Raw genomic sequence first — 27,342 nt, 5'->3', positions numbered from 1 at the left:
CATTCCTCAAAATCATGTACAAACATTCTAGGAAGGATGTGACTTCACATAATAGAGTAGAATTTCAAATTTGATTTTTCTATTTGTAACAATAAAGCAATTCCAAAACTTGTAAATTCCATTCAAAATTAGTATCTTGTATTGTGGAAAGAAGTAAAATGAATTGGAATGAAGTTCAACACATTTGTCCAAGAAGGCATGAAGTAATGTTTTTCTAATTGTCCAAGAACTCATCAAAAACAAATGGGTATGTTCCCTTGAATTTACAGTTCAAAAACAAACCCTAAACCAGAAAAGAGAAGTCATGATGCCCTTTAACAACTACTTTTTCCTTTGACTCAGGTCAAATATCAGTATGAACAAGATAGTCTCAGAAAGAGTTTATTTGAACCAAATTTGTACTTCATTACCTTCCATTTGTCTAACATCATTAGTATTTATGCCCCACATGAAGATTTGCTCAACTAAGAAAATATACAATGCAGATTTATGTGTTGGTCCCTCTTATTTCAAGACTAAGAGCTCTATACAAAAAATATTTAGTGTCATGGAACATTCATATGGTCTCACACTTGGGTTAAAATTTTTCTTGATATCTTTTCCCTTCAGAAGTCTTCTGTAAAAATTTTATTCAGAATCCATGAAATCTACTGTAAAGCAAAATTTATCAGGTACTTATCACATAAAGCTTATATAAGACTGCAAAATAATAAAAATTGGGTCACAGTAAAGATGTTCGTAAGTATGTATATATGTAAACATGAATCTATATACACATAAAATCTCACATCAATTCTTATATAGCTAAATGAGTATTTATAGAAGTAAAGTTCCATAACTGGTGGGAAAAATAATTAATAAGTCACTTTAGGACACAGACTTCTTCCAACAAGGCTACCACTATGTAAATATTTCTAGAGGTCATCATTTATAACTACTTCTAGAGACAACTTACAAACTATATGTAAAAAATCAATTTTCCTTTTTTTCCTTAATTAAAATGAAATTACGACATTATCCAAATTCATCAGGGCTGTAAATGATTCAGAAAATCAAATCTTTTGTCATAAAAAATTAGACTCAGGGCCAGAGATTTAGCTCAATGGTCCCATCGCCTGCCTCACAAGCGCGTTTGATCCCCAGTACCAAAAAAAATTAAGGCACAAGCTGCCTAAACCCTAATCTCAAATAGAAAGCTCCAGAAGCATTTTAACCTATGGCATCATTACTCTACGATCTTCTAGGGCAGTGGTGGCAAACCTATGGCACTTGTGCTGTTGAGGGTTACTTAAGTAACTAAAAGCTCTCAAGGGTCTGCCATCACTGTTCTAGGGTGACTATTTTATAAAGAATAAAATTACATCTGCTTATTTGTGGTTTTCAAGTGTCCATCATATATTAAATAGCATATTACTTCAATACCTCAAGTTATAAATCTTAAATATCTTATTAATTCAGTGTTATAAAACTTCACTTAAGAAGGTATTTTAAAATAAGGACTAGGGCCAGGGATTTAGCTCAGTGGTTCCGCCGCCTGCCTCACAAGCGCAAGGACCTGAGTTTGATCCCCGGTACCAAAAAAATAAATAAAAATAAGGACTAAAAGGTATAATAGATAATGTGAAATAAGAAGAAAAGGGGCAAAGGGGAAGTAGGAGGGGTAGGGGAAAGGAAAGAAGGGAAAGGAATTAATATAAGAAAATGAAAAATTGGAAACAAAGTCTTTGTACATAGGGAGGGCAGGGGAATAGGGAAAAAATAAGAACCAAGAGAGATTATGTAAAGGTGCAAATTTCCAATGATGAATGTCATTATATTGTATACCTAAAATGCACCAATAAAATTAATTTTAAAAAGAAGGTATTTAAAATCAGTACATAACTAGACTTCCTTCCAAATTCTAAGTACATCATCTCGTCTTCGTATTCCTTCAAAACTATATATATATTGTAATTACAAAACAGTAGTGTAAAACTTAGTCAAAGCAGTGAACACAGGTATGTGAATTATATCTCAATAAAGCTGTTTAAAGCAACTTAAGACTTAAAAAACCAATTACGCTTTATTAAAAAGCCTCAACTGGGACTGGGAATGTAGCTTCACGGTAGACCTTTTTTTTTTTTGTACCAGGGATCGAACTCAGGACCTTGTGCTTGTGAGGCAGGCACGGTGCCACTGAGCTAAATCCCTGGCCCAAACATTTTCTTTGTTTTTTTTTTTTCAGTACCAGGGATCAGACTCAGGACCTTGCTCTTGCCAGGCAGGCGCAAAACCACTGAGCTAAATCAGCGGCCATGGTAGACCATTTGCTTAGCATGTACAAGGCCTTGGGTTCAATTCCCAACAATGCAATTTTTTAAAAAATCCTAAACTATTTAAAATGAGAGAAAAAATTATTCAGATATTAACAAAAAATACAGATCATGAAGAATCTGAAGATTCTACTACAGGTTGAATTATCTCACTCAACCCAATATGAGAGTTACAATTTTTTGAGTAGGAAGAGATTCAAAAACACTCTGAAACAGCCTCATGACAGACACATTTTGCTTTAAACAAAATAACCTAGTCTCATTTTTTGACTATACGATGCTCCTCTTTATATGTACCATTATATGATGCTGTACACACTGTAAAGTACACAAAAATGAGATAAATCAAATCTTTCATGTATTTCCCCACTATTGTGTGCGCGCGCAGTGCTAGAGAATCAACTTGGGGCTACTGAGCTATCCCCACTCCATCCTTTTCCCAACACTTTATAGGATGACTTTTGCATAGCTGTTGGTGTGTTTCTATTATTCTAGAAACCATTGTTCTGAGCTAAACTTTTCTGAAAAGTGCAGCACCAGATGTCACAGACAACGCTCCATGAAATAATTAAGAATCAGTTCAAGATCACAAGGACAGTCCTATGTGATGATCTTCATTCATTCATTATTTGTCAAGTACCCCACACTGCTACAAGGTAGGAGAAATTCAGACACTAACATAATAGACCAAGGTCCTTTTCTCATGGGGTCCTTGTATCCTGGGGTAGAAGGATACAATTAATAAACTATATAAAAACCCAAAATTTAAATATTATTTTAAGCAGTGATAAATGCTATAAAGAACACAAAGGACAAGAGGTCAGAGAAACATAGTATGGGGCCGGGCAGAGGAAAACCACACACAAAGGGCTGGGTCAGGTTCTGCACAGCCAGGCAAGTTCACCAGCAGTCAGCATGGCTCGGCCAGAGGCCACACGGCAGTAAACAGCACTCCCCTCTCCAGTCAGGAGTGTGGGTCTCACTTCGGTCTCACAGAGCCCTTAGGAAGGTGCTGAGATGGGAACGCGATCCTCCTGGGACAGGAGGCTGTGGTAGGCAGTGGGTGGGAAGCGAAAGCAGAGGACCCCAGCCTGTGAGTAGACTCTGAGGGCTGCAGGTGATGGCGTTAGGAGCAGGGTCAGAGGTGGGGTGAAGCGGCCATCACAGCAAGACAGATCTGACAGGAATGCCCAGGACATGAAGGGTACAAGAACAGACACCTTAAAAAGCCTGAAAATGTGACACTTACTTTAACTGGCCCTTTGTTTGCCAACATTTGGGTCTTGTTTTGATTTGGGTGCTGAGGACTGAATCAAGACCTGGACCTGCCCGTGCAGGGCATTCCACTCTACCAGAGAGCTGTCCCCGAACCTGGATGTATCTGTCTGACTACGTTTTTGTCAATGTTCCACATGTGCTGCATAAATTCTTCATTCTCTCCACCACTACCCACCTCTCACTTTATTTTCTGTTTGGATGCCTTTTCAAATCTAAAATGTAGGACATATCAAGCTCTGTAAGTATACATAATAAAACTTTTACATTATCTACATACACTGTGACTACTGTGAAAATTACACGTGGCTAGGAGGTATGGCTGTCAGGACATAAGTTAGACTAGACAAAGAAACCGTGAAAACAACCTGTATTTCCCTTCTGGCTGGTGTCAGGGGATGTGCAATGCTCTCTTTTCGTCTTCTCATAACAAGTTCTTCTTGATATTAAAGTGTCTAAAAAGGAATAAAAGCAAAAAACTAATTCTAGGAAATTAAGTATAGCTTTAATTCTTGAATCCTTTTGGGTACCCATAAAGAAATACAGTAAATAGATGCTGAATATCACATAATGTGAAATGTTATTAAGAATCTAGTTTTATAATGGAAAAGAGAAACTAAAAGTACCTTATAAACTTTTCTGTCACACAGAAAACAGATACAGAGCTTAAATTCATCCCATCCCTCTGATTTTTAAAGCAATTTATTCCAAAATAATATAAGGCCACTCTCAGACACTCTCAGATCAGGGTACTGCCCAATCAGGTATTAGACTCACTCTTTTTTTAAGTATTGTACATCCTTTTTCCCCAGAAAATTGTTGTCTTATCCTACAAGCTCCCACCACTTTTACCTACCCATACACAAACCATGCCACATACAAGGCAGCAGCGAAAGACATCCTCCAGGAGATTTTACAGGATGAAATGAGGCTGACATCTGCATTACGTCCATAAGAAAACCAAACAGATACAAAGTCACCTTAAGAAGTAGCTCCCAGGACAGTTGACTAATATCTGACTCAGAATATTAACTTAGCTTAAAAAAAAAAAAAAGAAATCTACCAATCAGAAAGGGGAATGGGAAGCCCGAAAGAAACCAGGAGGAATAAAGGCTGCCAATGCTCTTCCAGGCACAGTCCAAAAGAGGAGTCCAAGTGTGCCCTGGAATCAATAGTGTCTGCCACTGAGACGTTCCCTACATGAAAGAAGCCCCAAAGCCTCACTTCTAATATTCTCTGCTCAAATTCTGAGCCTGTAAAGCAATGAGCAAAATTTGTATCATTATTTGACTTCCCACTTAAATTTACCTGGAAAGGAGAGAACTGTTACTCATGTCAAAACGAATACCCAAGCAGTCCCTGTCCCAGAGGTATCCAGGTGTGCACCTGTATTCATGGGCCACATGTACAGGTGTGTGTTTATGTGCGTGGCATCTCCACCCCAGGCAGTGGACAAAATGAAGGGGCCCCAGACAAACAGGCGTCTTTCAAAGGTATGTTAAGACAAGAGGCAGACTGTGGAATATGGTTATTCTTTTTTTTAAGATAATAAGAATCTTTCTGCCAATGAATTTCATACTCCTTATTATTAAGAACACAACTTTTATTTCATCAGTAACACCCACAGCAACTAAGAGTAACAGGCGTATCAGAGAAACGCAAGTGTTGGTTAAATTATTATATTCTAAAATAACCAAAATGTGTTATACCTTGGAAAATAAAGCAATGAGCCTTGCCCCATGCCCAAATGTACAACTTGAACCAATATTCAGAAGCATTTTTAAAGTTTTATCAAGTCAGTAAACATGACTAATGTTGCATACACATTTGCATCCAATTACTCTACTTATAGTAAGCAAATATTTGCTGTCCTATTTATATTTCCATATCTGATCCCAGAAACACAATTTGACAATACTAGTAAAACATTCAATAATACTCATTCATTAATCTGTGCCATGCATAAATATACCTAAAAACTACAAAAAAAAAAGTACCAGGTATTATTTATTATAGTGTAAGAATACATCAGCATTAACTCTTCCATCTCCAACCCCTCAAAATTCAGTGAACCGCACTATTCTGCTTTGTACTATCCTCCACGAGGAATGTTCAAACTACCAGTTTCTCATGGCTATTCTTAACACAATTCACATACACACTATTTCATTAATCTAATTATCATTGCCCTCTATGGACAAAAATGCCTTATTAGACATTGGTTGCTGTCTATGGACACACACAAAGCACTGATGCCCAACACAGACTTAAGTCCTTTAGGTGAACATATTTCTTACACAGAACACTTATTACATGAAAGTTCTGGCTCAAGACCTGCCAGAATTGCCAAGTTTAAAAAAATTTATTTTTAAAACATCACTTTTAGTTAATGCACTCTGAAGCAAAATTGTTTTAGCCTATCAAAAAGCAACTCAAAGAAATGTAATGTTTTCTTTCCAATCACCACTGTGAATGAGAGAAAAATCTAAACCATCACTTTGTACTTGCAGAAGCACACCTATTGGGGTAGGTGTTGACAGAATGAACTCCCCTAATTCCACTGATAATGAAATGTGCATTACAAGATTAGATACCACAGGGCAGAGAACTAAGTGGCCTTTCTTTGTGGTTGCATTGTTTCAGTTAATTATGGTTTTTATGTCCCCTAACAATGTATCTTTTAACTACACATGATTTTATCAGCCCATATACATATAATATACTCATAAGGACATGTCAAAACATGACAAAAAGAACAGAAAAGTAACATAAAAAATTTCTCCCTGGTACTGGTGCATGAGTTCAGGGCACTCTACCATTGAGCTATTCCCAGTCCTTTTTTAAAATTATTTTTTATTTTGACTCAGTGTCTCACTAAGTTGCCCAGACAGGACCCAAATTTGCAATCCTCCTGCCACAGACTCCTGAGTAGCTGAGATTACAAATGTGCACCATCACACCTAGCAAAATATTTTGTTCAATATGAACAAAGTACATCATTTGATACAATGAAATTTGTGCTTAACCAAAAATCATGTATCTGGCAAATACAATTCTCTGTAGGCCTGTTTTTATAAATGATTTTTTAAAACCTTTACAGAATACTCAAAGGGAAAAAAGTAAATCCTAAAAATAAATACTCCCCAAATATAAACTTGACCAATGAGCCACCTGATTAACAGTTGATGCCAAATAATAATTAAAGTTGTCTAAAATAACTGGCACAAGGCCAAAAACAGGCCTCCCCGAATACTAGAAAAGTAATTATTTAGCTGGAAATAGTCTTTACTAGCATAAAAGAGAGAAAAATAGAACTTTATGGGAACAACTATTTCCTTTAATTCAACAATATAACATAGCTGCCTCCAAACTCATCTTTCACTTGCTCTCAAATTTCTATAATTCAGTAACTGGGCACTTTAAAAATCTTACAAAGTAGACTGTTTCCCAACTTCCTCCACCAGATTTGATCATAGTTATTATTTAAAACTTAACAGGACCAATTATTTTGGGTTTGGAGATCACACAATAATTTTTAGTTTTATCTCTGTTGATATTTTTATAGTCATGATGGGATGTCTACAAGACAAATTTTCTCAGTAATGTTTTTTTCTTTCCTTTTGAGGTATTTATAAAACCAAAAACAATTATTTCTAGGTACTTAATTCCATCCCCCGGGACATGAAGTGTGTCTGTTATCATACAGAACACCTAGAATGCTTTTAAACTCAATGATAATTAAGAAACATCAAAGTAACCAGGTTTTTTCACAGAGAACTAGGAGCTATCATCTTTTGGCTACCGAATGACATATTTCGTGTCCCCTGGAAAACCACCAAGAGTTTTTTACCTAAACAATAAAATGTACTTTCTTAATGTAGCCCTTACTCTTTGAGGATCAGATAAATCTGAGCTTTAAATGTAAACTGCTGAAGGCAACAAAAACAAGAACAGACAAATGGAAGACATCAAACTTAAAATTTCTGTAGGACACAAGCAAATCAACAGAATCAGAGAATCTATAGATCAGGAAAAGTGTTTATAAAACTACATTTCTAAGAGATTAATATCCAGAAAAATGAGGAATCCCTTTAACGATAATTTTAAAAACCCAAAATAATCCAATTTTGAAATGATCTAAAAGCCAGGAATAATGGCACATGCCAATAGTCCCAGCTATTTCAAAAGCTGAGACAGAAAGATGGTTTGAGCCCAGGAGTTCAAGGCTAGCACTGGTATCAAGAAAAACCCATCTCAAAAAGAAAAAAACAAAGGGGGAAAAAAAGAGCAAGGGACTTGAACAGATAGTATTTCTCCAAAGATACAGAAATGAAAACATGCAAATGAAAAGATGCTCAACATCACTAATAATCAAGAAAATACAAATCAAACCACAAGATGTCACCTAACACTTGTCAGAATGGCTACTATCAAAAAAAAAGGACCAAGAGTTAGTAAGGATGTGATGGAGATACTAGAACCGTTGGGCACTGTTGGTAGGAATATAAAATGATGGAGTTATTACAGAAAATAGTATGGAGTTTCCTCAAAAACTCACAGTACACTATGATCCAGCAATCTTATTTCAGGGTATTTATCCAAAAGAATTGAAAGCTAGACCTTGAAGTTTTATTTCTACACCCATGGTCACAGCAGCATTATTCATAATAGCAGAGAGGCACAAGAAACTTAAACGTTCACCTCTAGATGAATGGATAAAGAATGTGGTATATATACATAATAGAATATTATTCTGCTTTACAAAAGAAAATTGTAGGGGCCGAGGATTTAGCTCAGTGGTTCTGCCACCTGCCTCTCAAGCGCAAGGTCCTGAGTTTGATCCCCGGTACCAAAAAAGAAAAAGAAAACTCTATCATATGCTACAATATGCTACAATATGAATAAGCCTGATGCTAAGTGAAATAATCCACCATACAAAAAATATTTCAATATTCCACTTATATAAGGTATATAAACTCTTAGAAAATAGAATACTGGTTGTTAGTGGCTAAAGGGACAGTGAAAAGTGGAAGCTGTTGTTCATAGATACAGAATTTTAGCTTTTGTAATATAAAATTCAAGATCTGTTGTACAGTAAGTTGTGTTATATTATTACACAGTACACTTAAAATGATTAAAGTGGTACGCTTTATGCTATTATTTTTTACTACAGTCAAAAAAATTCTAAGTATACTTTAAAAGAACCAAGAGTAGCTAAAGGAATCTTGAATAAGAGGAATAAATTTGGAAGGTTGAATTCTTCTCAACTGCAAGCTTAATATGCTACAGTAATCAAAGCAGTGTGGTTCTGGCACAAAGACAGACATGTAGATCAATGAAAATGAATGCAAATTCCAGAAATAAACCCTATCATCTATGGTCAATTAATTTTCTACAGATTACATGACAATTGAATGGGGAAAGAATCTTCTCAACAAATGGGGCTGGGAAAAGATATCCACCTTCAAAAGAATGAACTTGGACCCCTACTTCACATTAAATATAAAGGTTAACCCAAAGGGATCAAAAATAGAAGAAACTACCCTGTTGGAGCTCCCAGTACTTGATACTTTAGAAGAAAACACAGCTGGAAATCTTCATGACCTTGGGATACTTGCTTAGCATACCATAAGCAAGAACAACAAAAGAAAACAGTTAAATTGGAGCTAGGTTTGGCAGTGCACTCCTATAATCCCACCTCTTGGGAGGGTGAGGCAGAAGATCTCAATGAATTTGAGCCCTGGGCTACACAGTGAGTTTAAGGCTAGCCTGAACTACATAGCAAGGCTCCGTCTCAAAAAAAAAAAAAAAAAAAAAAAAAATGTAAATTGGAGTTCATCAAAATTTAAAACTTCTGCCCTTCAAAGGATACCATAAACACATACACACATACACACACACACACACACACACAAATGGGAAAAGCATCTGCAAATCTTACATTTATGTAAGGACTTGTATCTTGACTATATTAAGAGCTCTTAGAACTCAAATATCAAAAGACAAACAAATATAAAATTGGCAAAGGGGACATTTCTGTTTGCCCAGAGATACACAAATGGTCAATAAGCACACACACAAAAGTTTAATATCACTAGTCATCAGGGAAATGCAAATCAAAACCACAGGAGACATACTAGTTCACAGATACTCAATGGTTAAAGTAAAAAGACAGTAAGTGTTGGAGAAGATGTGGAGAGACTGGGAGACTCATAACTTAGTGGAAATGCAAAATGCTGCAGATGCTTTGGAAAACTATTTGGCAGTCCCTCAAAAGTTAAAGACAGAGTTGCCATGTGACCAAGCAATTCCATGTCTACATGTATATCTAAAAGAAAACAGACTACGCCTCTCCAAAAAAAAAAAAAAAAAAAAAAAAACCTTGTACATTAATGCTCAAAGCAGCATTACTCACAATAACCAAAGGTAGAAATAATCCAAATCTCCATTCACTGATGAATAAGAGGCAGGACATCCATACAAGGGAGTATTACTGATGGGCATTTGAAATGCATGAAATGAACAGTATATGAATTACATCTCAACAAAGCTAATAAAAATATTAAATTGCTATGATTATATAGTCTTATACATAAAATATAAAATGTCGAAATTGGAAAAAACAAAAAAACCTAGAAACTACCAAACTCACTTTTTTGGCCAACATACGAATGGAGACTCTCAAAGTAGGTGGAACAGAATGGGGTCTGCCTGGACAGCCAGTCCTAGCACAAGCTGTTCTCATACCTGAGCAGGTAATAATACAACTGCCTTCCAAGGCAGAGTCACCAGCCACCGATACAAGAACAGGTGCAGGACACCAGCAGAAGATAGCTACTGACATGTATTCTCTTCTCTTTACCACATTGCACTGGACTATTTTGTTCTAGTTTTGATGGATTTGGGGGGAGAGGTTAAAATTACAACCTTCATTTTCACAAGTCTCTTCTACTCCCAACACAAACTACAAATTAATGAAAACAGAAATATTAGGAGGAAGAAACGTAAGACACTTTTGCCTGTGGGAAGGGTACCAAGTCACCTGAGAGAATCAGGGCAAATTCACCCAAATATAACCTTCACAGTACTTCCACTCATTGGCCAAGAGACCAGGGCACCACCCTGGGCTGACTGGGCACTTAGCTGTCAATTACTGAATATTGTTTTCCTGGGAGAAAGAATTCTACCTGTGGCGAGGGATGTGAAAGACAGTGTGTGCCGCTCTTTTCCCTGACACAAAGACAATGTAGCTCACTGTAACTTCCATAAGACACCATTACAGCTTGCAAGAGAAAAATTAACGTACAACTATTAAAAACTTAGCCTTGAGATGGAGGTGTATCTCACCAGTGGAGTACTTGCCTAGCATGTGAGAGACCTGGGTTCCATACCCAGTAGTACAAAACAAATTTTTTTAAAAAGAAAGAAAGTAAAAAGCCTTGGGTAAAACTCAAGTAAAAATTATGCACAAACTTACAGGGATTTGGTAATGTCACACATACATACACACATACGTCATACGTATTTTTTAATATGAATACACACCCACTGTTTTTTCCTGAGACAGGGTTTCGCCATGTTGCCTAGGCTGGCCTTGAACTCTTGGGCCCCACTGATCTTCCTACCTCAGCCTCCCTAGTGACTACAGGCCCACAGTGCCACTCACAGCTCTCATTAATACACCTGAATAGCTGTTAGCAAGCCCAAGTTTGTAAAAACTGACAAAAATTACTTTAATTGGAAAGAAATAAAATATTTTATTTGTCCTTGGAAACGAAGATTTTCCTAGTTAAAAATACAAACTTTTAGAGAAAGAGAAAAGGCATTAAATTTACTGTCTTCTATTCAAATGTGTTGAGAATTATTTACATTCTATTAATCTTCTAAGAGATTGAAATATTTTCCAATCCTGAATTTGGAATACTTGTATCTGTACCCGATTAGCATCCTTTTCCTCCTTTGCGTCAAGGTAACAAGGCAAAATGAATCTATAAAAAGCCAGGCGATAATGCCAGGTGCTGCTAAAGGGAAATCAAAAAGGGAGAAACAGTGCTCTAGGAAAATTAACATGCTGTTCTTTTTAAAGATTTTTAAATATACAAACATCTTTGAAATACCTTCCAATTATTTCCTAATGGTGTAAAAATTAAGATAATCAGTAACAGAACTGTTTACAAACGTGATTCGGTCAATACAAAAAAATAACCCTAATACACTCAACATTCACTAGATAGATCACTTTTATTCTCTGTGAGATTAAAAAAAGAAAGTAAGACTTCTTATTGCCATCAAATGCATTCAATTTTCCCTCAGATGAAGTTTAGATGAATACAATGTGATGGACAAGCTTGGCACCCTCAACTCTTCTCTGCTTGGCCTGCTCAGCAAAATTTCTCCACTAACCGTGGGGCTCTGCAGTTAACTCCTCCAAAGCTCATTACTGAGGTGCCGGCCTATCCCCCATGTTGTGCATTATCCCTGGGATGCACATCAACATGTGGCACATGTCCCTGACATGCCAGAAGAGCTGCACCCCAGGACAGCAGCACGCACGACAATGGTGTCAATTCTTACTTCTTTATGGTTGCTGGGATGTAACGGAGAAATCTAATAACTGTGACAGTGGGGCCTTTTGGTTTTTCCTTCCCTTTCCAGACAGTGAAGCTGCACAGACACTAATGAAAGGTTAAATGAATAGGAATAGCTGACAAGAGGTACAATAAAGAAGGAGCTTGGTAATCCACAGACACTGAGCAGAGCGCCCTGGCTCAAGCAGAGAAAGGACAGCACATCGTCGAGTCACAATATTTAAAACAGCTTGCTATACACAGAGGCTTTTGTGTCTGAGTACACGTCTGGCTTTGGACTGAAAAAAAAAGATACTGAAAAGGAATTTCAGCATGGGGCACTTTGGCAAATGTAAGGTCATAATAAGAGAAAAATGTTTTGTGTGGTTCCTTACATCTCTGTACTAAAGACAAAAAAGTGGAGACTATGAACTCATGAACTTCAAGTTCCAAGACAATACTGTACATTTTGACAACTATTAAATATTGTATCTAGAAGGCTGGGCGGGTGGGATTCTCACTAGTAAGCTACGCATCAGTGACTCATTCAGCAGCTCCGCGTTCTGCCTTTCTTACACAAGAATTCCTAATGTAAGAGTTCTTTTCATCTTTAGTGAGTATGATTTGTTACAAATACAGCCAAAATTCTCAAGCCACCTTCCACTCTGCAAAACTCCTAGTAGTTACTAGACAGAAGCTAAATTTATCACGCTAGCAATTTGGAAAGTAAAAGACAAACATTTTGTAATTTCAAGTGACTACAACTATGAAATGGCCTTAAGTACATTCTTATTACTTAACTTTTTTTAGTGCTCTTCTCACTATACCTTAAGACAAGGTTGTATTCCTTGCGGGGCTGATTTTAACTATAGCAAAAAATGTAAATCACAAATACAGAAAGAAAAAGAAAGCTCCAGGTTGTCAAGGGAAAAAAAGAGCAAAAAGCACACTGTTACCTACAGATCTTTTGAAAGTTAAGGCCGGGGATTTAGCTCAGTGGTTCCTGCGCCTGCCTCGCAAGCGCAAGGTCCCGAGTTCGATCCCTGGTACCAAAAAAAAAAAAACAACAAAGTTGTCACTGCTGGGCAAAAACTTAAAAAATGAGATATCCATAATCTCCTTAGGCATACACATGAGTTAGAACATAGGTTCACAAATGGTAAAGGAATAGTGAGAACATGTTCCAAAACAAGGGAGGCCCTTGAATAACCAAATTAAATTATAGCTGAACTTTTGAGTGCACTGAGGGTTCTAATAAGCAACAAATAAAGACTTTTACTGGCTGGCAACATAATGAGAACTACTGTGCAAGAGACTAAAAAAGACAAATCTGAGTATTATCTCACTGGATTATATTATTTACTTAAATGGTAAATAAATTTGTCCAAGGTAATGCTCCTAAAAGCTAGTATATAAATATTAAAGAGCAATTATGATCAATGACTTTAATATAAACACATCACAAATTTTAATGAAAAGACTGATAAATGACAAATATCGAATTTAAAACTAAGTCCTATACTTTAAATTTAATTTATTCATTGATTCTTAATATATCAGCCTCATAAATGGCTAGCTATACATACTTGCAACATAAAGCATTTATGTTGAAGGAATTTTTTCTTCACAATATACCAGTTACATAGAACTATTTCAAAACCACCCTCTACAGAAAAGGAGTTATCCTGAATCAACTAATAAGATATTCCCCTTCTCAGTGATTTGGTACGAAATTACTTCTAATAAAACTTTGGATTGGCCTCTAAACATGAGAAAGCCCCTTCAGTTGACAAAAATGACAAACAGTAGTCAGACAAACCAAAACATTTAAAATACATTTGGTTATATTTTGCCTAATCTTGAAATCACCTGAAAGTAGAACCCTAGAAAGCTTAGGTGACTCCTTGAATGTTCTTATAAAAAGTTCTGAGGCTCTGTCATTGCTAAAAAAACAGCAAACATAACAGCACCCTAAGTCTAAACTCTAAACCAGTATTTATTACCTAATCTTCACGTGCAACCTTCTGAATGCTAGAGTGCTTTTCTTCAACCATAAGTGTATCTAATAAAATCATGAGGCTCCCTCTAGCTCTTCAGAGAGGAGTTTACTAACCAATGATCCTATATAATTCCTGTCCAACAGGAAAGATTTGAGGAGGCTGCCTCCCTTTCCAGGAGAAATGTTTTAACTCTGTTTCTTGTCAGGATGTAGATGGTAAATGAGACCATCTGTGCTGGAATGCAGAAAGTATTGCTCCTTATATATGCATCAAGTTAAGAATCTATTAATTGCTTCCAAGCTAACCTTTATGTACAAAATTCTACAGTGAAACTTTAACCAATTTAAACTAAGTATACATTCCCAAGTTAGATTTACCCACTTTAAAATTAATTTTAATCTCAAAAAAATGGGTGAGCATCCACAGAAATTCAAACTTGTGATCTAAGCTCAATTCCGAAAGCCTACATTTAAACACAAAATTTTACAGAAAAACTCCAGTCTGTTAACAGGGTCATCTGCAGAGTTGATATAAAACAAAGATCCTGGTGGTAATTTGTAGAAAACATTTTCATGTACCATAATATTTATGTACAACACTGGTAATGACTTTTTTTATTGTTTAATCTTTTTTTCAATTCAGTATTGGATATTTGGGGATTGTAGTTATTTAGAAGCCTATAAATAATATAGTTGAAGCATGCCATTGATATTTAGCCCATCCTACAACAGCCATAAAAACTACATAGTCCACTGCCAAATCACTTCTAACAAGTGAATATAAACAATGCCAAATCCAACTCCTCGTACACACTCAGGCCATCTTTCAAATACTTACAGAATATTTAAAATACTGCTAAACCTTAACTCTAAATGTAAAGGAAACCACTAACTTCAAGTCATCAACCTATTGTGGACTCTCTTAATACAAGAAATATTCTCAAGAACAATAACAAAAAGAACAGCTCCCCCTACCCCTACCCCCACCCCTTTTGCACCAGTGTCCAATTTCTTCTTTTCTGAACAGCTGTATTATCCAACTTAAGTTGCTCTGCTAATTTCAGTCCCACAAGGACTAACTTGGAAGGCAAAAAAATACAAGAAAAGATCAATTTGCTGGGAAAGATCAAATGAGAAAACTGTGGGGACAGCACCAGGTCAGCCTGTGGAGAACTCAGCAGACCTGTTCTTCATTAACTGCAGCTCTCTAGGGATGTCACACACTACCTGTCCGTGGGCTTTATTGAGCCGCCTAACCGCCTCTCTGTTCCATTCTTCTGGGCCCAAGTGAATCATATCCTGCTGCTGACAAGTTAGCAGGGGACTGCGGCTGCAACATGAAAGTACTTTTTCTTTCTTGTCTAAATCAGGCAGATTTTTGAAAAGACGACACAGCATTGACTCGTGACATGGCAAGATGAAACGAGAGGTCTGGGCCGGTCTTGGAGCTGTGCAGATAAAAGTAATCAAATGACACTCCTGGAATGCAAATTGGCATTCTTGACTGCAGCAATTGCACAACCATGAAACATCCCTGACAGCAAGCAAGATTAGGACAAAATGTTATGTAAAGCACTGAACTCAAAAACTCTCACTTGAAAATTCAAACTGTAACACTTACATTTTAATATAGCAATAGTCAGCTCTGCTTTTGTCTGCTTCTTTTTGTAATCACATATCCCTGCCTGACAGGTATCTTACACCTCAGGTAGGAGGGAAAAACTTGAGTATTAGGGATGTACTACTGCTATTATTATTTTCTTAATATTTTTTTAAAAATCATGTGGTGTTTGTCCTTATTCAAAAGTTTTACACGCAAACACAACCCAACTTAATATTCTCGAGGTGTGGGGAAACCCTTTTCAGATCTTTCTCACGAGACACTCTTAAAGTTCACATTCAGGCTTAGTATTACTTTCCCCAGGTGAAGATACTCCTGTACTTCAATAATTAGCAATCTGGATTTTAAATGTACTGCTCTCCAAGAACAGAAAGCTACAACTAAGAACTTCATTAAGACTAAACAGTTTAAGTGAAAAAGCTACAAATATGATATAAAACGCAAATACCCTCTAATAAGGGATTTGTGTGTGTGAGAGTCTAAAGGATAAAAGGAAGTTCTATTAACTTGTACAAGGTCTCACTGCTCAAGTACATCTTCAGATCAGACACACTAATAGTGCCTGAAATTCCACTTTATAAAGCATGTAGGTAAGCACACTAACATCTGAAACTGCAGAAAACAGTGGGTGACAAACAAGTTAGCCACTGTTCAAAGTGACCAGTGTATGGGAATAGATGTGTAGACAAATAGGAATACTGGCTAGGGGGAAAAAAGAGGAATAATACCTGTACCTCGCTTTTACAACGTTCCTGTGTAAAACGCCATTAGAGGAAAATTGCTCCAGCTCTAAACAGATATATTTAATATTTTGTTTTGATGCTTCACTTCAACAGTTTCCAACAACTGCAACTCTCCACGAAGTACATAAAAATAATGAAACAAGTCATTTTCTGCCACTTTAATCCTAGGTACACGGGATTATTTTATGATGTCTTTTGTGCATCAGTTTTACAACAGCTTGACTCTAGAGTAAATGGGAACTATCATAAATCGCATGTTGCTTTCAAAACCACTTTAATTTCTGTCAGCGTAACTGTAACCACAGTCCTGCTTGGGTTTTGTTTTTTGTGCTTTTTTTGTTTTGTTTTGTTTTTTTCGTGCCTGCGTTTGACAGTCGCATCTCCTACACTCCAGTTGTGACTTTGATCACTGGAACAAGAGATGTCACGTTAGGGCGAAAGGAAGAAAAATATGCCAACCCGCTACTGAGTTTTTTCTTATTTATCCGTCTACACAGACACTCCGCACATCAGACCCTGGTGGGGTGACAGCAGCAACGCGGAGTGGAAGCGACCTCGGGCCGGAGCGGTTGGGCCCGTCCTCACGGTCCTTCCCCGGAGCGGCCGGCCGGCCGGCCGGGCGTCACAGGCTCCCGGGAAGGTGGCGCCTGGACGCGCCACAGTCCGCTCCGCGTGCGCCCCGCTCCATCCCTCGCTCTGGACTCGCTCACCGCAGCCTCACCCCGCGGGAGACTTCACCCAGTGTTATTCTCAAAAACTTCGTCCTCTCCCGGCCCGTCTCATCCTCTAGTCAGTGAACTAAGGGAACAAACCGGACCCTCGGAGCGGCGGGCGGCGCACACGCTCGGGGTGCACGCATGGCCCGGCAGGCTCGCCTTTCCCAGCCCGACCCGCGCCCCCGGCTCGGAGGCCGCGCTTGGAGGCCGCGCTCCGCCGCCAGCCCGCCCGAACTTGGGGAAGTTGCCGGGCCCCGCCACGCCGCCCGCGCCCCAGCCTCCGCCAGCCAGCCGCTCACCACTGCTCGGGACCGCGAGGACGGAGCCGAGAGCCGTCTCCCCACCCGCACACTCACTCACACTCAAGCACTCACACTCACTCACGCTCACGCGCTCGCCCTCCCACCTGGAGCCTGCCTGCCCAGAACTTGGGGCCGAGCTGGCCGGCGCGGCAGGGCTCTTACCATCTCGCATGCTGCTCGTCAAGTGCAGCGCCCGTCCTCGCCCTTGCCCTCGCCGCCCAGGTGCCCGCTACTCGCCGGCCGAGCTGCGCCCCGAGCCGGCCGGCGGAGGAGGGGCCGCGGCGGGCGGCGCGCACGAGTCCGCCGCCTGTGCGGCCGTCGCGGCTACAGTGTTGCGCTCGCAGGCGGGCGGGCGGCCGGCTCCGTCGTCCTCGCTCCCGGGGGCCGGCGGACGCGCGCCCCCTCCCGCCTCCCCTTCCGGCTGCGCGGCCGGCGCCCCGGGGGTGCGGCGCGGCGTGGCCCCGGCCCAGCTGTCAAAGCGGAGGCGGGGCGGGAGCCGCTGCGGGGGGCGCGAACTTTATCCCGGCCGCGGCCGCTCCTCCCCCGGCCGGCCCTGGGCGAACCCGGCCGGAGGCCGAGGCTGCGGCAGTGTGGAGGCGACCGGGCCTAGACGGCTCGGCGCGGCTGGTGCCCCTTTCCTGCCCTCGGGCCGGCCTGGCTGAGGCCGCGAGGAGGAGGCGGCGCCCGGGGAGGCCGCGCACCTCTGGGTGACGCTCGGCACCGCGCCCGCGGAACCGGGCTGCTGGGATGCGGACGCCGGCCGCGGGACGCTCCTGAGGGCGCGCGGATTTATCGCCTCCGGAGCAAACTTTCGGCTCGCCTGCCGTGGGGGGAAGGCACAGGTTTGAGCCATACTTACTCCCTTAGCGCTGAGAAATCGGAATCGTCAGAGACTTGCTTGGCTGAACAACAGGTTTGATTACTGGTTCCTGCTGGAAAGAGGAAAACCGTCCCTCCATCCCCTCTCTTCCATGAGTGCAGGGGGACACTGCATAATGGCATTCCGAGGTCAGAATTAAATTCCTTTGTAAATGTATGGCCTTGGAATTACCGAGTTTTCTTTGGTCCATAGTGTAGTTTAAATGTAACGTAAATTTTCACAATACAGTAATTAATTTTTTTAAAAAAATTTGAGAGCCCTTCTTTACTAGGTCCCAAGTAGCCACAGCTGGCCTGGAAATGTGATTAAGCTTGTTCACGTGGGTCCAGTGTTTCTAAACGGGACCACCACACCTGCAGTTCAGTGCGCTGATTGGATCCAAATTCCTGACCGTTTTTAGGCCCTTTCAAAGCAAAGTTCAAGTCACTTCTATATTTGTAGCTTTGATGCATTATTTTCTTGTGGAACAATTTGTCTGGTAAACATCTCCCATTATATAGTAAATACCTTTGAGTTCTGGGTATATGCTTCTCTGTTTCCAATAGAAGAAGACAAGATAACTTTTCTCCCTCAAGCGTAAAATACAGACTAGACACCTAGCCACTATCCATATACACTTAAGTGTATGTTATCTAAGAAGCCTCTTCTTTAAATGATTTGATTAAGGTGTGGAGTTTGTTCCCTTACTCTCCAAACATAACTGTAACATCATCCCATAGTTTGTAGAAACTGATTATACAAGGCATAATGATGACCAAATGTTCATTCTGAGCAACTGAGGATCATCACAAGAATTCTCCAGAAACAAGCCAAGTTCTGATGTGTTTTCCTGTATCATGGAAAAATGAGAAAAGCTGGTTGCTAATTTCAGAGCCATTACCCATACAAATCCATTCACACACTTACCACTTTGGACAAGTGACGAACCAACAACTGCCAAACAATTGTATTCATACAGTGCATTTCTGGCTGTGCACCCACACTGGCCAAAATGCAGAAGTTGTTCTACCTCAAGCAACCTGTAATTTACATTCCCATGATTGGTTCCAGATCTGTCTGTTTTTGATGTTAGCATATAAACAATGTGAGGCAAGACCTGTCTCTTTGGGGTCCCCATGCCTATCTGGACAGTCATTGTTACAAAGATGGGGAATGTGTTGGACTAAAGAGCAACCCTTGAGTAGGTGGAAGAATATACAGAAAGAAACAAAGCCTAACCTGTAAGAATTCCAGTCTCTATTTCCTCCAGTGAGTTTATATAGCAAATAGAATAAAACCTTAACTCTTTTGTCCTACAAGACCTTAACGATCTACACCTGCCTTACTCTTTCGACAGTTTTATTCCATTAGTTCATTTCTTTGGTCGACTATACTCGTCACTGGTTTTCATTGTGTGCTTCAAACTTGCCTACATCCTTCAGTTCTTTTTCGCTGCTTTTCTCTCTACCTGGAGTGTTCTGTGTTTTCCAGTAATTCCCGTCTATCATTCATATCTCAGCACTAATTTCATTTCTGCAGACTCTAAATAAAGTAGCTCTTTGCCCATCATCCAAAATACCCTCACATTTCCACCCATTGCATTTTTTTTAATGAAAAATTGTCATTACTTTGTGTGGTGGTTATTTCTTTTCAACTAAAATGTAAGCTCCACTCTGGCAAGGCCTGTATCCACCTTGTTTGGCCTGTATAATGCCAGGCACAAAACCAACTGTTATAAACATTTCTTGAATTAATGAAGAATGTCAACATCATCACATTATATTGATCTAACGACCATACCACCAAACAGGTTTGCTCTAGGAATATGGAAAAGTCTGTTCTTCTGCAGGATGTAAAGACCCTATTGCCTTCCTGCATTATCAATCCTCAGAACATAGTCTGGGTACCTCAATGGTCCTCAAGGATGTTTTAGAAGTTCTATAAGGTCAAAACAATTTTTATTATAAATCAAGTTGTTTGCTTTTCCCACTTATTCTTTTTTGTGTATACAGCAGAGTTTTCCAAAGACAACATGAAAGGCAATATCATAACAAATTTAAATGCAGAAAGAGATATGAAAATCTACCTGTCTTTTATTTCATCAGATGTTAAAGAGATGTGCAACAAAAATGTAAATTATTGCCACTCTTCTAAATTTCTTTGCTTTGAAAAATAATTATTTTTCATTTAAAAATGTATATATATTTGTTTTATTTTGCTATCATAAATTACTACAAACTTAATGGGCAAAACCACGAATTTATTATAATTCTGGAAGTCTAAAGTCAGATACAGGCTTCACTCGGCTAAAATAAAGGGACTGGAGAAGCTGGGGAGAATCTATTTCCTTTTATAGCTCCTAGAGGCAGCTTGGCTCGTGGCCCTTTTTCATCTTCAAAGCCTCCACTAACCAGAGGTATCTTCCTCAATCTCCATCACTGTGACATTCTCCGACCTCCCTAGGCACTCTTACACTAAGCTCCATCCCTGCCTGCTCTTTTTAACTTTTGAGACAAGTTCTTGCTAAACCACTATCCCAGGCTGGGCTTGAACCTTTGATCCCCTTGCCTCAGCCTCTCGTAGTGCTGGGATTACAAGTGTGTGCCACCACACCCATCTGGGAAAGATTATTTTACTGTTTAAAACAAAAATGGTTAACAAGAAATAAAGTCTACCTTTCCTCTTCTGGATATTAATATGAGAATGCGGGACCGGAAACAGCGACATAAATCCTGCACCCAACAGGAAGCACACACACCTGAGATGGTAGTCTTTTCCCTTTCTGTATGTCTGCCTGCCTGCCTTCTTTCCTTTCTTCTGTTCTTGCTTCCTTTCTTTCTTTTGCTAGGGATTTAACCCAGGACCTTGTGCATGCCAAGTATGGCACGACCACTGAGATGCACCCCCAGGCCCACACATGAGCTCTGGTTATTGACTAACTGAATTAAGTAACCTCAGACTGCTTGGAACTTCTTTTTCTGTGATATAATTAGTCCCCCTATTATGTTGAGGTTGCATTTTTATTACTTGCTGCTTAAAGCTTCCTAAGTGGATAATGACGCGTCTATTTAGAAGATCCTTATAGGAATTTCCTCCTGTCATTTCCTGTGAAATTTAGACACTTTTTCCAAATGCTGAGAAAAATCCATCAAGAAATCAGTAAACTGGGAAAAGTATTATAATCCTCCTGTGAGACTTAAAACTTAACTATCAACACAGAGACATTACTAGTTAGAATGAATCCAAGAGCAAAAAATGCTAGCCTAAGGAGTTGAAAGTTAAGGGTGACAGTGCCGGAAGTGGTTACTATATATGATCAGTTAATCTTGTTTGTATTTGTGGCCATGTTATTAATTTGAGCTTCTATCCTGACCTGCTGCTATTTATAAATCATTCTTGCAAATCAAGTAAATATAAATTTATTTATATAATATGTTTCTTATAAATCTTATAAGTTGTATTCCAAAAGATGTCATGTTTTGGAGACAAACAAAAAAGTCTTTAAATTGTTAATTTCAACAATGTTTTTTAGGTAATGTTGTTGACCCTTCTAGGAGATCCTGAATGTTACTGTGTCAATAGACTTTTCAGACTTTGTAAATATAAAGAAAAGGAGTGCATAAAGAAAAGAAAACATGAATGTTGGGAGGGGGGTCTGAATTTTAAAAAACAACTCAATTTCAATGTCAAAAATGAAGGCAGACAAAATTCATCATTAAAAGGATGAATTTATATGCAGTAATCTGTATACATATGCTCAAGTTGAGGATGCCTTTAGAGTAGTCACTTAATTTAGTTGATGTCAACATGAAATGAAAAAATTTTTTTCTGCATGTAGAGCCTTAATTATGAAATCAAAATGAAGACTATCAGATGGGACAATTGATGTTTTTAGATTTAAAATTTTTTATTTTAGCAGTGATAACTTTTATTAAATATTTGTGGTTGATCTTGGAATTTTTGAATTTCTTTTATTTGGTATTGGTTTCATGTTAATATTCTGCTTTTCTGTTTTCTATTATTAGGTCTCCTTATCAGACAGAGTTCATTTTTATGTGTTATTGAAATATACAATCTTGTCATAACATTTTATTTAAGTGCTAATAAAGTACATGTAGATTATTTTATTATTTTTATAGCAAACTCTGAGATATTAGTATAGCTCTATGATATCACTTGAATACTGCTTGTCCCCACCATACGCATGTTAAGGCTTAATTCCTCAGTACAACTGTGTTGAGAAGTGGTGGGATCTTTAAGAGGTAATTAGGTCAATTAATGTATTTCTCATGAGAATGGACACCCCTCACTCTTTTACACACGTGCCTCTTTTTCACATGTGCCCACTTGCCTTCCACACTTTTTCCAGCACCTTAAGGACACAGAATGAGGCCCTTGCCAGATGTGGCATCTGATCTGAACTTCCTACCCTTTGGAATTTGAGCCAAAATAAACCTCCTTTCTTTATAAATTACCCAGCCTCAGTTATTTTGTTACTGCAACAGAAAATGGACTCAAAACTTACCACAGAAAAATGATTCACTATTTATGATTATGATCACTCATAGTAACTTTTTAAAAACATGAGTGTAATGTCTCAAAAAATATAAAATAAACTATGATTTAAGGAATTATAAGGGATTCCAATTTCCTGTTTTCAAATCCAAAGATTAATATCTTCCAGAAATTTGAAAACACTAGATATGTGTTGGTCATATCAAAGCATATTAGAATTTCCTACCTAAAATTGTTTTTCTTCAGTGCTGCGGATCTAACCCAGGGCCTTTCACATGTTAGGCAAGTAAGCTGCACCCCAGTTCAATACCCTTTTTAAAAATCTGCTCCATTTTGTAGTTATCTATTAGTCATTTTATAGATAAGTGCAGTAATATTTACCTAATCACATTCTTTTTGACGAAGATGCATTTGAATATTCACATTGTTGGTCTTTCAACAATGTTGGATTTTTCAGTTCCTCTCTTGCCAGGTGTAATGGTGCATATCTATATCCCAGCTACTTGAGAGGCTAAGACAGAAAGATCAGCCTGGATTAATAAGCCTGATTTAGAAAGATCCTGTCTCAAAATGCAGAAGCGTGAGGGTGTAGCTTAGTGATAGAGTGTTTACCTGGCATGCATGAAACCCTGGGTTCAATCCCCAGTACGAGAAGAAACAAGAGCTGCTCCTCCCTAGTGACTCTTTCACTCTTTCCTGTGCTGGCTTCTTTTTTTCATCACAACTTCTCCCCAGCCCTTCACACTCACCTCTTCCACTCACAGTGTGAGAATATCCCTGATAATCAAAGCTCCCAAGTTTCTCCTTGGGATGTGGTTCTCTTCAGTGCTGACCCACCCTAACTGCAACCAGAACTCTATATCCATTTCTATATTCTCCAAATTCTAGTCCCTTACTTTATATTGTTTAAAAGAATCTTCAGCAAATAGCTCATCTTCATCTCAAATTTATCCTGACACTGAAACCATCAATAACTTCCGAATTTCTCTCCTCGACTTTTTTCTATTTTAACTGTTCTTCCATCAACTCAAAGGCAAACCTTGTCCTCAACTTTGAATTGTCTTTTCACCACATCACTTTTACTAAATCACATAGAATGTAATTTATTCCTCACATCCATTCATTTCCAGTTCATTCATAGGACCACAATTCTTTCAGGTTAACTATTCCAACAAAGTTTCTGTTATACTCCTAATATCCATCTTTCATCCACATAATTCATTTACTGCCAGACTTCAGCTTTTTCAATTCTATTCTTATATGTCACCTCCCTGATTGATAGGCAGGTAAATAAATAAATCTTCTCTCTTGCCCCATTTTCTACCATGTCAAGTAAATTGTAATATATGTTCTTTAAGGCTTACCTTTTTATAACTCCTATACCTACAACAATCTCTGGTACTTAATAGTTGTTCAGTAAGTTTGTACTGCATGAATAAAGACTCTATACAGTGTTTTTCTCCCACACCAGCATAATCCCCATTGCTCTAGGTAGATAGGCTTCTCTGCAAATATGCGTCATCATTTTTACATATTTCTCTTGACTTTTGGACTCCATATACTGCTTCTCTTTATCTGTTCGTAATTGTGCCAGTTTACAACCACTTACTTCCAAAAATGGAAAAAAGAAATTCAACCACATTAAGATCTTTTATGATTACAGATAAAACTTAACTAAATACTTACTTGTTAAGTCATTTATATGTCCATCTATCTATATTTGAACCTTTCCAATCAACTATAGAATTAGGTGTTATCAATCACTATTATGCAGATGAGAAAAAGATTCTCAAACTTTATCTTGCCTCAAGGACACATAGCATGTAATTATTAAAGCAAACATTTTCTGAGTCTATCCTCCAGCCCTTTAATTACCCCCACTTCTCAAGGACTTGGTCAGATTTCACAACTTTCATGGAACCTGCCTTTATTTTTGTGGCTCTCTTTCTCTTCTGCACTCCTATAGTTCTCATAGCAGTTCTTGATTCATTATACAACTTACACAGTTATTGATTCATTAATCCCTCACCCAATCACACACTTATTTGATTCTGTTTGTTCTACATATGTCTGTCTTATCTCCAATTTTAGTATATGTGCTGCCAAAGCAAGCACATCCCTGTCTTATCTCCAAAAGAGAATTTAAGATCTTTGAGGGCAGAGACCCTATGAATTGCACATTTTTCAATTCTCACCATCCCTGGTAGAGTGACACACCTAAAAAAAAAATAAGTTTAATAAAATTGTTCAAAAAAACAAAGTTTAGGGCTGGGGATTTAGCTCAGTGGTTCCGCCGCCTGCCTCACAAGCGCAAGGTCCCAAGTTCAATCCCCAGTACCAAAAACAAAACAAAACAAAACAAAGTTTAGCTCTTAGGCATAAAATAAATCCATATGAAGAATGTATTTCCATAGACATTAAAGTCCCCTCAGCATGGATTCTAAGGTTATATGTACATATGATAACTTGGGATGCCAAGCACACCTGCTTGTGTGGACACTGAATCAGGCTTCTTTCTCAGTTGCACAATATTCTGAGGTGTTAACTTACTGCTTCAGTCATGTAGTTATGTCCAGTTTTCAAGGGGAAAGTGACTTTGTTAAAAGCCCAATTTCTTCTGAGTTGTGTGTATGATTGCAACATAATTGTGTCCAAGCACTTTATGTAATTTTTCGTCTTTTGTGTTATCACAGACCAAGTCACTTCTTTCCTACCAAGAAAATATGTATCTCATTTTTGCATCACATACTTCATGCTTGATGCACACATAAAGGTTTAACTCTTGCCCTGAGAATGCTTTAAAAGTGTACCCAATCAGTTAAACTCTAAGGCTCTTACCCTTATCCTTCATGACTGTGATGCCATATGCCACCTACCTTCTAATTTGGCTATATTTTCAAAGGCATTTATTATTTTATTACATAATGTATTCATTTTTGCAGAAATATGACTCAATTTGTCTAGCCTAAAATAATGCAAAGGACCTCATTAATTCTGTTGAATCTTTCTCCAAATTTCCAAAGTTAAACATTTTAAAATGGAGTTTGCATTTAGAGCAAAAAAAAAAAAAAAAAAACTTACAGGAAATTATCCTTACCAGTCTACCAGCCAACCAGTGTGAGACTGATGGCCATTTTGATAAAGGTGATGAAGTTAGAATTCTCTAGGGCTTTAGACAATCTATGAAAATGTCAAGACTTAATTTAAACTACTTTAAACAACTTTTTCCTTGGAATGGTCCTATTCATCTCAGACTGAGCTATTGGATCTTTGGGGGCCTAACACTTACCAAACACTACAAAAGCACTTTGCCCAAATTAATCTCATTTTATTTTCTCAACAACCCCACGAGATAGCTATTATTTTCATTTTACCAATGAAGAAATTAGAGCTCAGAGAGTTAAATAACTTTAGAAACCACAGAATTAGACAACCTACGCTTATAGCACAAACTACCAATTTCTGTGTCAGTGCTTTGTCCACTAATGAGCAAATAAACTAGTCCACCATATGGTTTCATGGCCTCCAATTCCTATCACCAAAGGCTTTAGTTATAGAGCATTAACATATATCCCCAGCCAACAAATAGGCCTGAGTATTTGTTTACCTCTCCATCTACTTTACACATATTAAGTGCACTGTGTGGTTTTCTAAATGTAGCTTTGTACTATGGTACTCTCTTTTATTTTTTAGATTTATACTAGAGAAATAAATCTTCTATTTATCTGTAGCTTAGAAGTAGGGTAAAACTTTTCCCTCCGAAAGATTATAGTACAATAAGCATTGACTGCTATTATTAAGAATTACTTTTTTAAAAAATGCTTTTGGCATGAAAAGTAAAAGCAGTCTGGAGGCTTTGTGTGAATGCTGTTCACACTTGGTAATAAATAAATTCTGTTGGCTTTTTGGAAGAGTCAGAAGAGAGTCATTGGTTCACTAGAAATGTGGCCTAAAAACACCAAGCCAGCTCATCAGTGCCGCTGATCTCGTGCCCTTCCTTTGGCAAACCATGTGTCGGATGTGGTAGGAAAAAAACTCCCTTTCAGCAGCAGAATGTGTGCAAGCTACACCCTGAATTATCCCATGATGACCTTGCAAATGCAACACATGCCCTTGTGACCACAAGGCCCGACAACTGTAATTTCCTCTGCTTTTCATCAGAGCTCTTCTGCTGCCGGCAGCAGGCATAACACGCTAGGGTATAGCTGCTCCCCTGACACCCGGGACACCTGCCCTCCATCTTTTCATACGTATGTAAAAGATTGTCCAATAGGAAGCTGATCCTACTGGTTATGCAAACTTTTGAGTTGTCTTCCTGCGGGAACTGTGAAACCTGGCTAATGTGTAAGATGCAGCCAGCAGACATTTTGGGGATATTACCTAATGCACTTGCTGAAGTCATTCCAAAGATCATTATTAGGCATTTTCTTACA

General features: G+C 38.6%; 1 protein-coding gene across 9 annotated transcripts in view; it reads right to left on the bottom strand.

Moving 5' to 3' along the window:
• Nucleotides 1-18,570, bottom strand: part of Bnc2 (basonuclin zinc finger protein 2) — a 429,028-nt gene extending 410,458 nt beyond the window's left edge. For 2 of the 9 annotated variants that reach the window (XM_021252872.2, XM_021252878.2), the window contains exon 1: nt 17,698-18,260. In XM_021252872.2, the coding sequence (XP_021108531.1) occupies nt 17,698-17,700 (3 nt within the window). In that variant the 5' untranslated portion in view covers nt 17,701-18,260. Of the gene's footprint in view, nt 1-3,955; nt 4,043-17,697; nt 18,261-18,394 lie in introns of those variants that run through there. The other 7 variants (XM_021252885.2, XM_087183875.1, XM_021252874.2 and 4 more) reach the window with 6 other exon arrangements.
• Between the last annotated feature and the right edge of the window lie 8,772 nt (nt 18,571-27,342).

Source organism: Heterocephalus glaber, unplaced genomic scaffold (genome assembly GCF_053883595.1).
Source record: "Heterocephalus glaber isolate CG9 unplaced genomic scaffold, H.glaber_assembly_v1.0 deba00001481, whole genome shotgun sequence".
Taxonomy (NCBI): Eukaryota; Metazoa; Chordata; class Mammalia; order Rodentia; family Bathyergidae; genus Heterocephalus; species Heterocephalus glaber.
This window is presented reverse-complemented; position numbering and strand designations above follow the sequence as displayed.